Source organism: Neolamprologus multifasciatus, chromosome 17, assembly GCF_963576455.1.
Source record: "Neolamprologus multifasciatus chromosome 17, fNeoMul1.2, whole genome shotgun sequence".
In the NCBI taxonomy this organism is placed as follows: domain Eukaryota; kingdom Metazoa; phylum Chordata; class Actinopteri; order Cichliformes; family Cichlidae; genus Neolamprologus; species Neolamprologus multifasciatus.
In genome coordinates this window covers 17,546,500-17,566,845 of record NC_140455.1, presented here as the reverse complement: position 1 = coordinate 17,566,845, position 20,346 = coordinate 17,546,500, and the positions used below count along the sequence as shown (strand labels likewise).

The window sequence follows — 20,346 nt, the reverse complement described above, 5'->3', positions numbered from 1 at the left end:
CTATTTTCACGGTTGTTGTGGTCGTGATAATTTGGTGATGCCACTTCGAAAAGGCTCGGATGAGCTTTCCAAAGTTCTACAAGTTGTGCCTCCATCGCTTGTGTCCAGATCACACGCCGCACAGCCGTGCTGCTCCGTCTTTTTCACCGACGTTTACGTGTTTGCGTGTGAGCAGTGTGAGCGGCTGCGGTGACACCCTCACGAGCGATTGATGATCGGGAGCTGGTCGTGAGGTGTTAATCGCTTCTCGTTACCCCACGTATACTACACGATGCACGATGAAGGCCAAAATCGGGCCGATCACCAAATTGGTCGCACGACTCAAAAATCGGCTCAAAATGGGCCAAAAATCGCACAGTGTGAGCCCAGCATTAGACCAGCAATGTTTGTTCCTCTCAGAGAAAGAAAAAAAGGCTACAAAAGTACAGGAAAGAATGGGAAAAGGAAAACACCTGGCTGGAAAAGTGCACGATAACACCAATAAAGCGCACTGCACTGTGTGCCGGCGCACTTTTTCCATAGGCATGCTTCTAATGGTGGGCACATGAAGAACATGAGGGGCGTGAAAGCTCGGGGAACCCTTAACCAATTTTTGTCCACCAGGCCACGGCAGAAGCAGATATGGTATGTAAACACTGGTTTGTTTGTTTTTAAACCCTCTGGTTAAGGTTAAAATGGGCATGTGCAGTGAATATCAGCGCTATGTGGCCAGAAGTGTGATGATATAATTTATTTTGTGTAATAAACAACTGCAAGGATAGATGATTACAACAAATAGATGAGTAATACATAAAAGTAATACATAGATGAATAATGATGATGAGTTATGATGCGTAATCATGGGAACAAGTGGGTTTACAAACGGGAGCAAAAGCTGAAAAAATGCCTCTACTGAAGCCAATTGCACTAAATGCACTAAATGTGCACTGTTACAAGAATATTTTTCTTTCTATTGTTTTCTATTAATTTATATAATTTTAGGTTAAGCAGGACAGAGTTCTTTTAAAGAAAGATTTACTTTTATTCTCAAAAGTTAAGTATGACAGGCTTCTGTTTAAGAAAGAGACCTGTTTTATTGTGTTAATGTTGTCATTTTGAGCTAAAAAATAAATGGCTAAATGATTTTAGTTTCCCATGTGTTGATATCACAAAGAATATGCATCTACTTAAATCAAATTCAAGTCAAATGGTTAAAAAAATAATTTCACACACAAAAAAAGAGCTAAAAAATTCACCACACTGGGAAGGGTGAAGACAACTGGGTCGCCCGGCCCTGGCCACCAGGTGTCCCTTATTTATTTCTCAGGGAGTTGGCAACCCTAACGTGTTTATGGAAGCGGTTGTGGGATTCATCGGGAAACTAGCGGATGATACCGTGGAGACAAAGACTATCACAACGTTTCCCAACCAGAAGCCGTGGGTGGATAAAACCATCCGCGACGCTCTGAGATCCCGCACCGCTGCCTACAACACGGGACTCACGACGGGGGACATGGACCCGTACAAAGCCGCGTCATATAACGTGCGGAAGGCGGTGAAAGAGGCGAAGCAGCGCTACGGGAGGAAACTAGAGTCACAACTCCAACAGAGTGACTCTAGGAGCCTGTGGCGGGGACTAAGGACAATAACGGATTATAAAGCACCAACAACCGGTATGACGAACACGGCCGTGACTCTGGCAGACGAGCTGAACACTTTCTATGCTCGCTTCGAGGCTGCAGCTAAGGACTCCAACGATGCTAGTGCTAGCGGCGCTAACGGCTGCAGACAGAAAGATACTGCCAGCACCGGAAACGTGCTCGTCATCTCCGAGCATGAAGTAAGGAGAGCCTTCAAGAGAGTGAACACCAGGAAAGCAGCAGGACCAGACGGCATCCCAGGTCGTATCCTCAGAGACTGCGCATAGGGCTTTGGAGTTGACGTCACGCCGCAATGCATTATGGGAGCGCAGCGCCATTTTCGGGGTCTACGAATCCAAAGCCCTATTCACTTTGCTGGAACGACGACGACAAGAATCATGCTTAAAAGCAGCTCAAAAGAAAACGGACGGTATAGAGACCAATTGCGTCCAGAGGCGAAGCAGCGTTACTTGAAAAAAATAGAGTGCATCGCAAATCTGGACCCGTACGAAATACGGCAGTGGAGTAAAGACCCAGACGACCTACCGCCACTGTCCTACCCCGATGTCTTCGCCTATCTTGTTTGTGGAGTAAGCGCCTACACAGCGAACCAGTTCCGAAATTAGAAGTCACTGGAGGCGCACATCCAATTTACCAACGGCTGGGTGCAAGATTTGGGTATTTTCAAGCCGCCAAACTCTGAGTACGTCGTCATTCATACCAAGGTAAGTCAGCTGAAGCGCATCAAGTGTAATAGCCATTTTCCACCCCCCACCATAATTAATGTTATACATTTATCATCGAACTGCTAAAATATCGTTATCATATTATGTGCCCATAATTGTAAAGTAGATGCAAATTAACACATTGATAATCGGGCAAATTATTAACGCCAATTCGTGTCCTCCCTGTCTCATTTCATTTATTGTCTTTACATCAACCTTGTCCTTGTATGTTACAGGTACTGCACTCCCAAAGATTGAATGAACCTGCATTACGACCATGGGTAATTGTAAGCACCACGGGGAAGGTCGAAGCTGCACACTGCACCTGTATGGCCGGAGTTGCTGAGACCTGCACCCATGTCGCTGCACTTCTATTTAAAGTGGAGGCAACAGTGAGGATCCGTGGCACAAAGACTGTCACAGATGAACCAGCCTACTGGGTTTTGCCGGGGAACACAACCAAGATACAGCCAGAGGTTGGCCATAACATTGACTTTTCATCTTCAGCAGCACAAAAAAAGACTCTTGATGAAAATATAAACGGACCGTCTGTGGTGAAAGGCAGAAGAAGCCGTCCTTCAAAACGAAAGATTCCTTCTGCTACGTTTGAGGAGTTGTCACCAGTGTTAGACACACTTCATAAACACAATAAAGCAGCGTGTTTGTCTGGATTGGATAAATACTACACATCACACACTGTACAATCTTCCACATTACCAATGTCTCTGGCGTGTTTGCACAACACAGGTGCACAGTCCCTTGGTCTTACCGAGCTGCAACTGCACTGTGTAAAGTACATAATTGCAGCAAAAGTTACTGAAGAACAGGCAGAAGCTATCGAGGTACGCACAAGACTGCAACACAAGAGCCCAGAATGGTATGTGTGGCGTGCTGGGAGAATCACAGCTTCCATGATGCACGCTGTGTTTGCCACCACTGTAGACACTGTAGACACCACTGGTGTCTAGTTTTCTGTCAGAAGTGCATTGAAATATGTATAACTTGATTTCAAACCTGCAGCACTTACCATGTAACAATTGTCAAACTGTAAAATAAAGAGTGAAATACAGTTATTTGTTATCTTGCTTTTATTATAACGTCATTTTAGTGAAACAGGTACAGAAATGGTTACATAATGTAATGTCAGTGTGTTCATACAATAACACATAAAAAAAAAAAGGTTTTACTAGTACTATGTCTTCAGAGACATACTGAGAGACATAAAAATAACAAAACAAGTAAAACCAGTGTAATATTTCACTTTTTCCGTATCATCCTTTAAAAAGTTTTCATTCAGCTCTGTCTTGTCCAACTTTGATTTAAGCTTTCTGTTCTCCTCCAGCAGCCGGTTTATTTCTGCTCTGCTCTGTACACAGCGCACACAATCATTTGTCAGTCTTTGATCTTCTGTCTGTTTCTCTCTGATATCACTGTTTTCTGCATCTGCACCCGTTACCTCTGCTTCTACTTGTCCAAGACAAATTTGGCCCTCAGCCAAATTAACAAGGTTGTTATGGAGTTGCTCTTCTGTGTTGTCCATCTCTGGCTGCTCTCCTGTGGTAACTTCTGCTGGGGCTTCACCTTCACATTCTGCAGCTCCATTGTGAAAGCCTGTCCAATAAAAAGAGTGCAAATACACAAGGGAATTTTAAAGTGGTTTATACATTAAGGCAGTATGAATACTCAAATGTTTGTGTTAATTGACTAAGATCAACTTTTAAAATAAGAGATTGTGGTTGGGGGTGCGGTTGTTGTTTACCTCCTACTAGTGCTTTTTTTTGTTGGCGTTGTGTTCGCCTCCTGTGACGGTCTGAATGTGATGTTCGGATTTCGGAGTGCCCCATGTGTAGCGTTGGTACCCAGTCTGGATTTGTTTGATCCATTTCATAGGCAGGCTTCCCTACAGTTGTGCAAAAGAATTAGCGAATCTTTACATAGCACATATGTCTGCAAAGTCACTCCATTCATGTTTGATCGCAATTTCTATAACTTCCGAGACCACCAACGATAATATTATTCAGCTATAAAGTGTGATATGAACATATCTAGCACTTACCGGAATGAAAATGTCTGGAGCACACCAAGTGATATGGGGAGATGGAACAGAACTTGATATCAGCTCGTCTCACGGCTGCTATCCAGGCTCGACGCCTTCGTTTGGTAACATCCGATACATGAGCTCCTTGATATTGCTTCCAGGTTGGGAAAGCATAAAAAGACAACCCAAGTTTATTCCCGTGCCGATCGTAAGATCGAACATTGCAGCCGACCACACAGCAAGTACGAACCATGGCTGTGCTTTCGCTCCTTCGTCGCTTGCTCTTAGACCCCGAAAATGGCGGATCAGGCCAAAATCCTTTCCACGCCCACCCCCGTGACATCACGCTCCAAAGCCCTATACCAGCTAGCTCCTGTGTTCACTGAGATATTCAACATCTCTTTATCTCAGTCGGTGATCCCCACATGCTTCAAAGAGTCCATCATTGTTCCTGTCCCAAAGAAACTCCACCCTGCTTCTCTCAATGACTATCGCCCTGTAGCCCTCACCTCAGTAGTGATGAAGTGCTTTGAACGCCTGGTCAGAGACTTCATCATTTCTTCACTACCAGACACACTGGACCCACTACAGTTCGCTTACCGTCCAAATCGTTCCACAGACGATGCCATCTCTCATCTCCTCCACACATCACTCACTCACTTGGACACTAGAAGGGGGAATTATGTTAAAATGCTCTTCATAGACTACAGCTCTGCATTTAATACCATAATTCCCTCCACACTCACCACCAAGCTGGAGCATCTGGGACTCAGCTCATGTATGTGTCAGTGGATCTCCAACTTCCTAACTGGCAGACCACAGGCAGTAAGGATGGGCGGACATGTCTCAGCCTCCACCACTCTCAGCACTGGAGCCCCCCAGGGGTGTGTTCTGAGCCCTCTGCTGTACTCCTTGTACACATATGACTGTGTGGCCACTACCAGCTCCACCACCATCATCAAGTTTGCTGACGACACCGTCGTAGTGGGTCTGATCTCTGACAACAACGAGACGCCCTACCTGAAGGAGATTAGGAATCTGGAGAACTGGTGCCAGAGGAACAACCTCCTTCTAAACGTCAGTAAGACAAAGGAGATGATAGTGGACTTCAGCACTAAGCAGGAGAGGAACTACCAGACCCCTGTCATCAACGAGTGCCCAGTGGAGAGAGTGGACAGCTTCAAATACCTCGGAGTTCACATCACGCAGGACCTGTCATGGTCCTGTCACATCAACACCGTGGTGAAAAAGGCCTGTCAGCGTCTCTACCACCTCAGACGCTTGAGAGACTTCCGACTGTCCCCCAAGGTGCTCAGGAACTTTTACTCCTGCACCATAGAGAGCATCCTGACGGAAACATCTTAACCTGGTTCGGGAACAGCACCATGCAGGACAGACGAGCTCTACAGAGGGTTGTGCGATCAGCTGAGCGCACCATGCGCTCAGAGCTCCCTGACCTGCACTCAATCTACAGCAGGCGGTGCTGGACCAAGGCCAGGAAGATCGTGAAGGACCTCAGCCATCCCAACAACGGACTGTTCTCTCTGCTGAGGTCAGGAAAGCGATTCCGCTCCCTGAAGACCAACACAGAGAGACTGAGGAGGAGCTTCTTCCCGCAGGCGATACAGTCTCTCAATCACACCACCAAACAGTACTGACCCACACATATAGTTCTTACACACACACTGGACATTCTGGACATTGTTTTCACTTCATCACTTAAACCACTTTAAGCATATTTGCACTGCACAAGACACTAAATAATGTGGATTGCACAACACTGGACATTATATTCCTCATTTCCAGTTAATTCTTGTACAGCTGCTGTTATTGTGTGTATATATATATTTATATTTATATTTCTTCATACATTCTTATATATTTCTATACTGTGTATTTTGTTGTACAGTTATTTTATTTTCAACTTTAATTTATATATTTTATCTTATTCTTTCCCAGTTAAATTTACCCTTCATTCTAATTTGTGTTGTACAGTTATCTCATTCTTAACTTAATTTTTATATTTTATTTTATTCCTTCCTGGTTAAATTTACCCTTTTTAATTTTCATATTTATTTCCTATCTTATTCATAGCCTTTTCTTTTTTTTTCTTTAGGTCAAGAGCAGTTGTCTAAGCATTTCACTGCACATCGTACTGTGTATGACTGTGTATGTGACAAATAAAAAAATTTGAATTTGAATTTGAAAAGTAAAACAGTAAACACACCAACTAAACTCTAGACATGTAAACTTAACAGACCTGGGAGACAGAACATAGGGACCTGGAACATGGGAGAGAAAGGCACAGTAGACATAACACGGAACACAGGGGAGTCATCACACAAAACCTAAGAACTAAACCTGTGACAGCCGTAATTGAAACCTAGGGAAATGACAATAATCAAAACGGTACAACCAAGGACTCAGAAAATAAACCATAATATAAAAAATACAAAAACTCAAAATGCTGGGTCACAAAGACCCAGAACCGTGACACTGTCATAATGGTGTAACGTTGAAGGGAAATGTCATTCAATTTTATTTCAGAAACGGTCACTGATTAGGACAGTATTGTGAACAGCAACATTTAAAAACACATAATAATAATAATAATAATAATAATAATAACAATAATAATAATAATAATAATAATAATAATAATAATAATAATAATAATCATGGATTGCATTTATATAGCGCTTTTCTAGGCACCCAAAGCGCTTTACAACTCCACAATTCATTCACTCTCACGTTCACACACTGGTGGAGGCAAGCTGCAGTTGTAGCCACAGCTGCCCTGGGGCAGACTGACAGCTGTATAATCAATGGTTTTATTCACATGCTCTATTCTTTGTGTAGATTGTATGGCTGCAAACTGTCAGAGACCAGGTGTGCTACACTTGTCCCAGCTCTGACGTCTAACTGCTTCCATGTGAAAAACCTCGACCTGAGTTTCAGCAGCTTGATGGATTCAGGAGCAGAACAACTGTCTGACCTTGTGAGGAGCCCACACTGTAGACTCAACACTCTGAGGTCAGACATCATGTTTTGGTTGTTGAGATTATAATGTTAATTGCTGGAAACACTAAACAACAGATACGAGCATTATACTGGTACACCCCAAGTATCCTAATGCTCGTTTGTTTTCATATTCTGTGGTTCAATTATCCATACTGAGCTACTATCATAATATTTATAATGACAAAATATAACAAAAAGTCATCTATTAGATAATTTGATCAGAAACATGTGATATTCTGTTTGATATATATAGGTATGTATATATATGTATATATATATGTATATATATATATATATATATATATATATATATATGTATATATATGTATGTATATATATATGTATGTATTAGGGGTGCAACGATACACAAAATTCACGGTTCGGTTCAGTTCGATACTTTGGTGTCACGGTTCGATATTTTTTCGATACAAAAAAAATGTTCTTGCCTTTTTAAGTTGTCATTTATTAAAATTATAAATATATATAGTCTCCAACATCGGCTGCAGACTCACCCACCCCCACTGCTGCTGTTCCACCTCTGACACCTCAGACACTTCACACCTCCTCTATTCACCCTGCTCACTCCTCCCCACCCCCAACAACAGCATCCAATACACACTCAACACAAGGCTCCAGCCTGTCTCTCTCAACCACCCAGGTTAGGAGGGAACTGAGGAGGATTAATGGCAAGAAGGCAGCGGGCTCAGATGGCATCAGCTCGAGGGTCGCCAGGTCCTGCGCGGACCAACTGTGTGGTGTTATGGAGCACCTCTTCAACCTGAGCCTGAGGCTGGGAAGAGTCCCACAGCTCTGGTAAACCTCCTGTGTTGTACCAGTGCCAAAGACTTCACGCCCCAAGGACCTCAACAGCTACAGGCCGGTGGCTCTGACATCCCACCTGATGAAGACCCTGGAGCAGTTGGTCCTGGCTCAGCTTTGGCGCCTGGTGAGCTCATCAATGGACCCACTTCAGTTTGCCTACCAGCCTGGCATTGGAGCGGATGATGCCGTCATTCACCTCCTACATCGTTCCCTCGCTCACCTGGAGACCGCTGGGAGCACTGTGAGAATCATGTTCTTTGATTTCTCCAGTGCCTTCAACACCATTCTTCCCACGGTCCTGAAGGACACGCTGGAGAACTCTGGAGTGGACCATCACCTCACTACATGGATGATTCTGGACTACCTCACCAACCGACCACAGTATGTGAGGACTCAGGGCTGTGTGTCGGACAGGGTCGTCTGCAGTAAGGGGGCCCCACAGGGAACGGTTCTGGCTCCGTTCCTCTTCACCATCTACACTGCAGACCTCTCCCACAACTCCACCCAGTGCTTCCTGCAGAAGTTCTCTGATGACTCTGCAATAGTTGGCCTCATCACTGGTGGGGATGGCAAGGAGTACAGAGGACTGACTCAAGACTTTGTGGACTGGTGTCAGCTGAACTACCTCCAGATCAACGCCAGTAAAACCAAGGAGCTGGTTGTAGACTTCCGCAGGCACAAACATCCTCCACTGCAACCACTGAACATGAATAAAAAGATGAAATAAAATACAGATTGAGTAGGTGCGTGAGTGTGAAACAGAAGGGGTGGAGGACTCTCTGTGTGTAGAAGGACAGAACAGTTCAAATACACTAATGATCCAGAGAGACACACAGGGGTGATGCTGGACTCTACATCATGTCTGACAGTGGAGTTGTTCACAGAGCAGTTCACTCTGCAGCACTGAAAATCATCTGCACATCGTCCCATTCATCTGTCAGACACTGAAGAATGAGTCCTTCCACTATAACAGAATTGATATTTGAATCAAGTGTTTCCATAGGGACTCTTCATCAGCCGTCAGTCAGTAAGACAGCACATCCAGTACAGAGAGCAGGAGAGGAGTCGGGGACGAGCTGTGTAGTGTAGCCAGCTTCCTTTTCAGCTCTGAATGTTGAAAGGAAGTTCAGTCATGTTGGACTGAACTTGGTGAGCTGGACGCTCACACTTGCAGAGATTTTTAGCATCAAACCTACAGATGTCATTCAAGTCCACAGTGGAAATAAACCACGAGACTCCTGAAACACTTTAGTGATGGATTATCTATGTTCACCTGAAAGAAACAGCTTCTGTGAGGTGATGACTCCTCTGTCAGTCACTTCTGGATGAAGCTTTGTTCTCCACTCAACCTCCCAGTAACATGGCCCAGTCAGAGCAATGCTACTTCAACATCATCAAGACACAGCTTATCCTCTCTTGGCACACACGCTGTCTTGTTTACCAAAATGACTTCACTCTGCAGAAAAAAAAACAACATATTTTCTAACTGATTGTTTACAGATATTGACAGTCACCATCATCTCCTGTCTGTCAGTAATGCAGAATGTCCAATATGAAGATCTGCAGGGACCTGATTGCTGTTCAGAGCAAGAGTGGACCATTTCCTGTTGTTCCACTAAAACAGAGTCTTCATGTGTTCATAATAGGGCTGTCAACATTAATGCGGATTAATCCGTCATCACGATTAACGTGATTAAAATATTTAACACAATTAACCCATCTGGAATAACTCAAAATCCCTGAAATGTCTCTGTCAAAGCATTTCGGGCAGTTTCTCCAAAGTTTGTCCATTCTGCACTCCAGATAGGTTAAACACGTAAAAATTTTAAGCTCGTTAACAGTGATGATGCGTTAACTTTGACAGCCCTAGTTCATAAACATATCTGTTTCTGAAATATCAGCTGACTAATAAACATGGATGCTGTTACTGAACTGAAAGCACTGACAACACAGATGTATAAATATGTTTCGTGGAACTTGGCAGAACTTGTGCTCTCTGTGAGTATTAAATGGTTACTAAATGCAATTTTGGTTCTCTGAAATAAGAGCCACTGATTTGCAGGCTTTAGTCAGAGTGATTCCAGAACAGTGACAGAGATGAAACTGACAAGTTGTATAGTGTTGAAAAAACAAGCAATGGCTTGGACATGTGCAGAGGATAGTGGATATATTGGAGGTTTCAGGTTTGCAGGAAACACTGGGTCTTTGCTTTCATAAAACTCTGTTTAGGAAGATATTACTGGAGCACCACTCCAACATTCTACTGACCTCAGATCCTAAGATCCAGTCTACACTGTGGACTCTTCAGAAGCTCAAACAGCTGCTGCACATCTAAATTCTGCAACTTGTTGTAGCTCAGGTCAAGATGTTTCATATGAGAGGGGTTAGACTTGAGAGCAGAGACCAGAGCAGCACAGCTGATCACTGACAAACCGCAACGATACAATCTGAATAAAAAGTAAAACATATAAATACAATCATTTATAATCTAATCAGATCTCCTGAGTCAACCTATAACCTGTATGCCCAGTTGTAAGTGGCTATTGTATAAGAATCCTCCCAAAACTCTGTAATTATTAAATTACCAAATGTATGGTGCATAGATGTGAAAACACTCTAAGTATGTTATCACTGCTGACGTAAAATTGAAGAGGGTGAGCAGAAGTCACATGCTTCTAATCAAATACGCTTGATTAACTGATTATCAGTTTGTGGTGTCATGAAGTACTGTGTTTCAAGTTTTGGACCCAGTATATAGGACACAGGGGACACGGTTCAAATACATAGGCAGCTGTATTGCTGGAACCCAAAGGAACAAAATACCAAAATACAAAACTGGGGCAAGTCAAGAGCCGAGGAAATTCGAACACACAAGGCACACAGCATGAAAGAGGACACGACAATAAACAGAGGGAGACACAAGATAATGAGGGAGGATGAAATAGGTGGCAGGACAATTGGGATCAATCAGAAGACGAATTTTAAAAAAGGGACAAAAAACTGTCAAAATAAAACAGGAAATAACTAACATGGAGACACAGACACAACCCTACAAACTTGACACAAGAACAGAAAGGTAAACAAGCATGGACCAGACCAGACCGACTTTACAAATGAGATACTAAGGAAAAAACACAGAGACAAGACTAAGACAGAAAAGACACGTAAGAGAACAAACAACATAAAGCTAGCAAAAAAAAATACAAAAATAAAAATGGTCAACTCAGCTTTTACAGGTCAGTGTTTGTGTGTGTGTGTGTGCGCGCGCTGATCAATCAGTGTTAAATTATCAGACACTAATGTGATGTTACACTGAAGTAAATAAAAAAAATGCTAGCATTTCACCGGACATCCTCAAAATATATTAGAATACATTGTGAAAAGAAAAAACTTTCAGATCATATATTGGGAGCGACAGGGTGAGTGAGAGAGAGGTAAGTAAACTGACCTCAGAGTCTCCAATCTGCAGTGTTGACTCTGAAGAAAATCACATAAGTGTTTCACTCCTGAATCTTGCAAGTTGTTGAGACTCAAGTCCAAATATTTCAGATGGGAGGGGTTGGACTTGAGAGCAGACACCAGAGCAGCACAGCTGACGTCTGACAAACTGCAATCCCATAAACTGAATAAAGAATTATTTATAATCCAATCAGATGTGTTTAAGTGTTAAATGTGCATCTCAACATTAGTACGTGCTGATGAACAAACCTATCTCTAAAATGAGTAGTGACTTGGTCTGTGTTGTTAGTTCTATCCTTGTGTATAATCATCATCATGTCAGACTTCTACACACATCATCTAAATGTCAGTATAGCATTCAATAACCTGTTCATATCAACACAGTTACTATGCCTCCACTGCAGCTGTGTAAACACTGTGTAAACACCAAGAAAAAAAAACACACATGATGAGCCAATTTTGAAGGTATTTCACATCTGCTACAGGAACAAGTGGTCTTCAGCTGTCTCTTGTCATTTTTGTGTGTGTGTATGTGTGTGTGTGTTGTGGAATTGCAAAACTCAATTCAATTATGCACCTATGCACCTACATCCACTAAAATTCAAGTCCTGGACACCCAAACCTCAAGGTTCATATAATTGGCATTAATTATGGCGCTCCTCATGTTTCTGTGATGGGACCAAATGTATTTGCATTATGCATGCTTCCCTTAGGCAGTGTTATTAGAAGGCATATAATACATTTGCATTGCTATGTTGGGGTGATACTTAACTTTATCTGTCAACAAAAACAGACAAACACACCAATTAATTAAACTGAAGAAATGTAAAGCTATAAGGACCTGGATCACCTCCAATTTACTGCTTCTGAATTAATATAAAACTGTGGTTATTGTATGTGGGCCTAAAAATCATAGGAACATGTTTTCAAGTTTTTCATTCAGTGGGAATGAGAAACATATTGTGATGACTCTATGGGTCTTCATATTTTAATGTAAAGCAGCTTGAGTTCACTATTGTTGTGATCTGGCACTATGTAAATAAAACAGAATTGAAATTAAATTGAATATTGACATTCAAATTATTACAATATGTTCAAAATAAAAAACAGTCTTGATGAACTGACCTTAGAGTCTCCAGCCTACAGTTTGCACTCTCTAGACCAGTAAACAGCTGCTTCAAAGCTGAATCAGGGAGTTTGGCTCCACTCAGGTCCAGCTCTATTAGATAGGAGGGACTGGACTTCAGAGCTGATGCGACAATTTCACAGTGACTTTCTGAGAGTTCACAGCTAGAAAGCCTGTGATGGCAAATATATCACCACACATGTTATAAAGTGGACAAATGAGTTTTCCTCCATTTGATGAGAAACACTTGAAAGATTTCCAGCTTCATCTACATAAGTGGAACATTTAGAGTCTGTTGTCCAAACAGTATAGAAATTAAACTAAAATTAAACTAACTGAACATCATCAGATTCAATATTAGCACAATTTAAAGTTGTTGTAACGGAACCATTACTTAAAATCCGTTACTTATTCCACTTGTGGTAGCTAACTATAATTTGAATTTGAAAGACAGAGATCCTCTCTACTTTTAAGACTAGCCTTTAAAATGTACTTTTTGTATTGCAAGGGCTGGATGAGGTGGCCCTGAACCATCACTTTGTTATCATCTCATGCTGGGAATTTTCCATAATGAACTCTTTTGCATGCGCCTGGGTATGAGATAGGCCACCATGAACTACTCAAAGATGCAAGTAGGTCAATGTAAGACTGACAGTGGCAATGTGGCTATTCTAGCAGACAGGAAATCAGACAGAATGACCATGAGAAGCTAGAAAAGTACTGTCAAAAGATCTTGTCAATTTCTGCAGGATGAGTCTTTCTCTCATGTAATCGGTACTTTACAACATAGATTTGACACTAATTATTTTTTGATGGTAACTATATCTGGTCTTACCGTGCCTTTCTGCAGTTTCTTACAGCTGGAATAAGTCTTCGTTGTCCCTCCTCTGATGTATTATACTTATTCAGGTCCAGGTCATCCAGAACCTCCTCTGACATCTGGAGCATGTAGGCCAGAGCTGAGCAATGGATGTCAGATAGTTCCTTCTCTGATCTGTTTTCTGACTTCAGGAACTCTTGGATCTCCTGATGTACTGAGAATTCATTCATCTCCATCAAACAATGAAAGATGTTGATACTTCTATCAGGAGAGATTTTATCACTCTTCATCTTCTTCAGATTATTGATGACTCTCTGGATGATTTCTGGACTGTACTCCATCTTATTGAGCAGACCTCCTAAGAGTCTCTGGTTGTAGTCTAGTGACAGGCCATGAAGAAAGCGGACAAATAGATCCAGTTGGCCATTCTTACTTTGGAGAGATTTCTGCATGACAGTGGAAAGAAAGTCCTCTTGAAAATAGATGGCCATACCATCATCAAAATCATCAGTAAATAAATCTGGAAAATCATTTCTCAGAAACTTCTCCAGCACTTCTTCCTTCCTGTTGCTGTAACAGTGGAACATGTAGACAGCAGCCAGAAACTCCTGAATACTCAGATGAACAAAGCAGTAGACTGGTTTCTGGAAGATCGCACACTCTCTTTTGAAGATTTCTGTACAAATGCCTGAGTACACTGAGGCCTCTGTGACATTCAGACCACACTGCTCCAGGTCTTCTTGGTAAAATAGGATGTTTCCTTTCTCTAGATGTTCAAAGGCCAGCCTCCCCAGCTTCAGGAGAACATCCCTGTCAGCCTGCATCAGCTCCTGTGGACTCGTCTCATGTCCCTCATGGTATTTGTGCTTCTTTCTCTTTGTCTGAACGAGCAGGAAGTGTGAGTACATGTCAGTCAGGGTCTTGGGCAGCTTTCCTCTCTCCTCTGTAGTCAACATGTGCTCCAGAACCGTAGCAGTGATCCAGCAGAAGACTGGGATTCTACACATGATGTGAAGGCTCCTGGATGTCTTCATGTGGGAGATGATTCTGCTGGACAGCTCTTCATCATTGAATCTGCTCGTGAAGTACTCCTCCTTCTGGGCGTCAGTGAAACCTCGTACTTCTGTTACCCTGTCAACACATATAGTAGGGATCTGACTGGATGCTGCAGGTCGGGAAGTTATCCAGACGAGAGCCAAGGGAAGCAGATTCCCCTTGATGAGATTTGTCAGCAGCTCGCTGACTGATGACTTCTGTGTGACATCAGACACGAGCTTCCTGTTGGTGAAATCCAATGAAAGTCTGGTTTCATCCAGGCCGTCAAAGATGAACAAAAGTTTACAGACAGCGAGCTTCTCTGCTGTGACCTTCTGTAATGCTGGATGGAAAACATGGAGCAGCTCTAGAAGACTGTACTGCTCATCTCTGATCAGGTTCAGCTCCCTGAATGAAAGCAGAATCACCACACTGATGTCTTGGTTCTCCAAACCTTCTGCCCAGTCCAGAGTGAACTTCTGTACTGAGAAGGTTTTTCCAATGCCGGCAATGCCATTTGTTAGAACAACTCTAATGGGTCTCTGTTGGTCAGCCAAAGCTTTAAAGATGTCCTGGCACCTGATTGGAGTGTCATTGATGGTCTTGGAAGCTGTCTCCAGCTGCCTCACCTCATGTTGGGTATGAACTTCTTCACTCTGTTCCTCTGTGATGTAGAGCTCAGTGTAGATCCTGTTGAGCAGAGTCCCACTTCCTGTTTCATCACTTCCTTCAGTCACATGTTCACATCTCCTCCTTAGACTGATCTTATTTTCATCTAAAACCTCCTGCAGACCAACATCTGGTAAAAGAAAGAAAAACAATGATGCTAAATAGATAGAAAACTCTTTAATACCCAACACCATAAGAAGTCCAGGCTTTAGACGTTCAGTTGTACTTTGAGCACAACCTCTCTGACTGGCGGTCTGCAGTCTGGACCTGCATCCAAACTGTGGACACAAGGAGTCTCTCCCTTGTCTGCAGAACCAGTGTCTACAATTGGTAGAGACTGGATCCTTCAGGATGTCCTGACACAAAGCACAGTAGGACAGCTGCTCCTCCACACTAACATAACTCTTCTCTCTGTGGACATAAAGGAAAAAATATTCTGACCAGAAAAATACACAGTAAAGTCAGAAATATAGACTTTAAATATAATTACTCAGTTCAGCAGATACAGTCTCTTACTTTTTGTCTAAGGTTGCGGGTTCATCACTGAAGTTTGGATTATGCTCTTTGGACCAATCACTCTTCGCAGACACACAGCTAGATTCTGCAGATGATGTGATGTGTATGTGGTGTTGATCTCTGGAAACACAAACAAAGCATAAAAAACTAACCCCCCAAAAACCCTTGTCATTCATGGACATAAAATGTTTTTTGTTGGGTTTTTTTTTTCATGGCAGCTTTTGAGACAGTTTTGGGTTTTGTCATGAAACTAGGCTGAGCAGTCAGGCCACTGTGATTAAGAGAGGATTTAAGAAGTGCTCACTTGTAACTTCCTGATAGCATCACATTCAAAAGCACAGACTATTGACTCAAACATAGGCTGCAGGTAGTCCAACTTTTCCAAAATGGCACATTATTACATCCCATTGCCATAAGGGTTGCTTAGTCTCCCAGCACAGTCTCAAGTGTATGAAGGTCCAGCAGACAGGCAATTAATCTAGGAGTAAGTTAAACAGAGCCATAGAATGTCCTTACCAAACAATTGTTTCTAACCAAAAAATTAGAAACAGACTTCATGAGGGTGACCTGACGGCCTGACATCCTCTAGTGGGATCTGTGCTTCTTGCCCAGCACCATGAATGATGCTGGTGCAGTGGCTGCTGGGTTCCTCCTGGTCTACAACAATGTCCAACCTCATGTGTCCAGGGAATGCAGCTATTCCTGGAGGAACTGGCTGACCCCCACGGTTGGCTGACCTGAATCTAATAAAATATCTCCTGGACATTATGTTTTGGTCCATCTTGGATCACCAGGTTGCACCTCAGACTGTCCAGGAGCTTAGGGATGCCCCAGTCTAAATCTGGGACCAGATTCTCAATGACATCCATCATCTCATTAGGAGCATGCCCTTACGTTGGTATTTGGCCTGCATGAAGCACATGGGAGCCACATAAACTACTTAATACCAGTTTGAGTTGCAGCAATGAAATTTTGGTGAAATAAACAAGCCTGCCACAAAATTTTTCACTTTAACCCTTTAAGACCTACCATAGAACCAAGTCAAAATGACGTCACTTCCGGTTTCGGGCAGATCATGGCGGACATGCGATAGTTCGCGCTGACGTCTAATCAAATGTAGGAAGTGTTATGAACAGCTGATCGGATCGGCAAAGCGAGTTTCTGGAATATTATGTTTTTGTTGCTGCAAGCGCTTTTTATGCAGTTTTTGCAAAGCTATATGTGGAAGGAAACTGTGACCTAGGACAAGCTGATGGCATAAGATGTAAGTACAACTCCTCAGGTTTCATATGCAAAAAAAATTTTTGCGCTAGCTCACGTGGTTGCAGAGCTACCGGGATTTAAAAATAGTTACGCAACACAGAGCGTGCCCGCTCCAACCGGTTTTAAAGGGTTAAATTTCGGGGTGTCTTTAAATTCAGCCCTCTGTATATTGATAATTTCCATTTCCATCAAACAATGTTTCATTCCTAACATATTACCCAGTCCATAACAGTATAGATATCCAGCATCATTCTTTCCCTATTGAGATCTAATGTGTTTTCCAAGTGTTCCTTTTATTGAGTGAGCAGTGTATACTTCTAGTCAGCAACATCAGCATCTGTTTATCTACAGTTCAGCTTTTGCCATTATATTGTGACCAGTTCTTTTCAGGGAGATGACTTCATGGTCTTTGGTGGGTAAACACATTAGAAAGCAGTTGGATATAGTAAAGAGCGTCAGAAGGTTTGAATGACTTTTTGTTCAATAGCAAAAGGTTAAAAATCAGAAAGTGGGTTAATCTGACACAATTAAACAGCATTTAGTTTTGTCTTCCTATGAAATGAATTATCTTCAGTTTGATCTACAGACAGAAAGTATCTCTTACTTAGTGTCTGAGGGTCTAGGTTCAGTGTTGAACACTGGAGGCTGAGCTTTGGACCAGTCACTCTTCATAGATAGACAGCTGGATCCTGGAGACTCTGCTCTGTAATCCTCTTGATGCAGATCCCTCATTTTCAGTGCATCTGAGAGAACCCGGCAACACTGAAAGACAAAAACTTCACACCTAGAACAGGAAGTAACACACACATACACACTGCAGACAGGAGTCTAGAGTGTAATAAACCAAGCTGACAATTCTCATAAATGAGCAGATCCTTATTTTCTCTTGCAGTCCACGGAGAAACAGCAGACACCACGTTTATTTTCCTCCACCATGCTCCTGTGTATGCTATGTCACAAGCGCGTGTACCAAATGTGCTACAGGTACAAAGATGTTCAGAATTGAGGCACATCTTTTCATTCAAAAACAATTGTTTATGATTATTCTTACACCATATAAATGCACAATAACAATTACCTTCTTTCCCTCCTTGAGCTCCATTTCTGTAAAATGAAGTTTGAACTCTAAATACTTTCACTATTGAGCAGAAAACCACTTCCTGCCATCTCAATTTTCAGGAAATCACATGCATGCATTACTGTACACGAGAACTGTTTATCACTGAACAAAGCCACGCAGTTACAGCAAGTCTGCCACACAGAAAATGGATGAATATTTTTCTTGGTTTTATGGAAACTCAGAACCTGTAGAGTTACTTGGAGATCCTGTGATACACCACCTAAATGGTTTTCTCACTTATCATTTGGAGATTTTCTTTGATCCCTCACTGACACTGAATCTTTTGTAAAAACAAACAAACAAACAAAAAAAGCAATAATTGAAAAAAAATCGGAGTAGAAATGACATACACTATAGGTAAAATGTCAGCTATTCTGGTGGTTAACATGGAATAAGGTCAGTAAAGTGAAAACTGTTGCAGTTTTTAGCGCTACAGTCGTGGATGTTTATGCTGCTAGCCTGCTAGCCTAAAGTTCACTTGAAGACTACACCTTTGAGTTGACAGATAGTGGTGGGGCACCAATGTTAGCAATACCTGAGTGCGCTTAGAAGAAAGTTACCTGCTCTCTGTGAATCCAATGTGACTAAAAATGTACCTGTTTGGGGATTACATTCAACAATTTCCTAACATGTGCAGTTCAGAGACTTCCTGATGAGAATGATACTTTTTACAAATGTTGTTATAAGTTTACAGTCCTAAACAGCCTGTCACTTATGGAATCTGAGCTGTCTGGGTTAGACTTTAACAACTTGATCAGTGATTGTTCTCCTGTCATGGTGATCTGCCCTCCAAGGCTGAAATGGTTCTGATTCTGGACTGAACTAAAAGCCTTTGAGGTCTTCCAGTGGCTTCGGGAATTTGTGGTTCCTCTTCCCTTTTCTGCATCTGTGGCCACAGCAGCTGAGGGTTGAAGGTTTCCAGGAGAGTTTGAAATCTTCTGGCCTGACAAGCTGGAAATGTATTCCCCTTCGGCGTTTTTGCAGTAAGGCTGAAGCAGCTGAAGGAGCATGTGAGACAGTATACATTCTCTCTGTATGGTGGTTAGATCATTCAGATCTCGTATTGTCTGAACATTTTTGTCATTTTCTTGTTCTGGCTCGACTGCATGAACTTTCCTATCTTGTGAACTGAGATAGGTCTAAATAAGGCTCAAGGAGACAGCTTGACCTATCACAGTCCCCCGCTCAGGGAGTGCCCCTTTCTCTCTGAAAGAGCAGGAAATTCATTAGTTTTATCCCCTGAGCAGTTTGACATGCACACTTCCCTCTTCTCGTAAGAGTCAGCTGGGCACTTGTTAAACAGTGCTCTCTGGTGGCCAACTGCCTGCAGTACAAAGATATTCAATGAGAGTGGTTGAGAAAGGACACACATTTAAAGCTTCTTATTTCCTTTTTGTTCCTCAGGCTGTTTAAAGAGTGACTTTTAATCATCAAAATGTTAGACCTAAAAAATTAATCGATTTGATGAAATCCAGGCTCAGACATCATAACAGGCCTCTGGATACTTACATGGAAATCTATCTACACATGAGCTTAAACAGCCAGAAAGAAATAGAAATGACTGCGAACTCTACTTCTGTTTGTAGCTCGTCTTCCATCTTGATATTTGCATGTTTCTGTCACTGAATGACAGACAATTAATCACAAAAATTGTCATCTCAAGGCACTTTATATTCTAAGCTGGAGAACCAACAATAATACAGAGAAAGCACCAACAATCATATGACCTCCTATGAACAAGCACTCGGTGACAGTGGGAAGTAAAAACTTTTAACCTTTTAACAGGAAGAAACCTCGGGCAGAAGCAGGCTCAGGGAGGGGCAACCATCTGAACAACCGGTTGGGCTTTAAGCCAAGCAGAGACAGGACAAAAACACACTTTGGGAGAAAGAGCCAGCGATGATTAATTATTATTTATTATTAATAATTAAATGCAGTAGTGGTGTGGAAAGAGCTGAGTGTCTGTGAAAACCAGGGATGCCTGTGCTGCTCTTTTATCACCTTTTATTTTTATAAGTCGTCGATGTTTACATCAGAAAAATCAAACATGACAAAAACAAGAGACCCACAAGAAAATGTAGAATAAAAAAATTCTCTTTCTAAATATTTAAAA

At 42.2% G+C, this 20,346-nt stretch overlaps 2 protein-coding genes across 3 annotated transcripts; both read right to left on the bottom strand.

The window, feature by feature from the left end:
* Positions 1-2,794: 2,794 nt before the first annotated feature.
* On the bottom strand, positions 2,795-7,672 carry LOC146499238 (uncharacterized). The gene is made up of 3 exons (XM_085138192.1): positions 4,401-7,672; positions 4,104-4,244; positions 2,795-3,955 (listed from the first exon to the last, which is right to left on the bottom strand). Exons 1-3 carry the CDS (start codon positions 4,723-4,725, stop codon positions 3,537-3,539), a joined length of 885 nt encoding a protein of 294 aa, XP_084994318.1. The 5' UTR covers positions 4,726-7,672; the 3' UTR covers positions 2,795-3,536.
* A 1,894-nt stretch (positions 7,673-9,566) lies between these two features.
* LOC146499237 (protein NLRC3-like) lies at positions 9,567-20,289 on the bottom strand. Of its 2 annotated transcripts, XM_085138116.1 has the most exons (9): positions 18,192-20,289; positions 17,718-17,875; positions 15,851-15,970; positions 15,573-15,745; positions 13,646-15,464; positions 12,810-12,983; positions 11,674-11,847; positions 10,494-10,672; positions 9,567-9,681 (listed from the first exon to the last, which is right to left on the bottom strand). In XM_085138116.1, the coding sequence occupies exons 1-8, from the start codon at positions 18,213-18,215 to the stop codon at positions 10,495-10,497; spliced, it is 2,820 nt and encodes a 939-aa protein (XP_084994242.1). In that variant the 5' UTR covers positions 18,216-20,289; the 3' UTR covers positions 9,567-9,681; position 10,494. The 2 variants fall into 2 exon arrangements, with proteins under 2 accessions (XP_084994242.1, XP_084994241.1); XM_085138115.1 differs by having other exon boundaries at positions 13,646-15,745.
* Between the last annotated feature and the right edge of the window lie 57 nt (positions 20,290-20,346).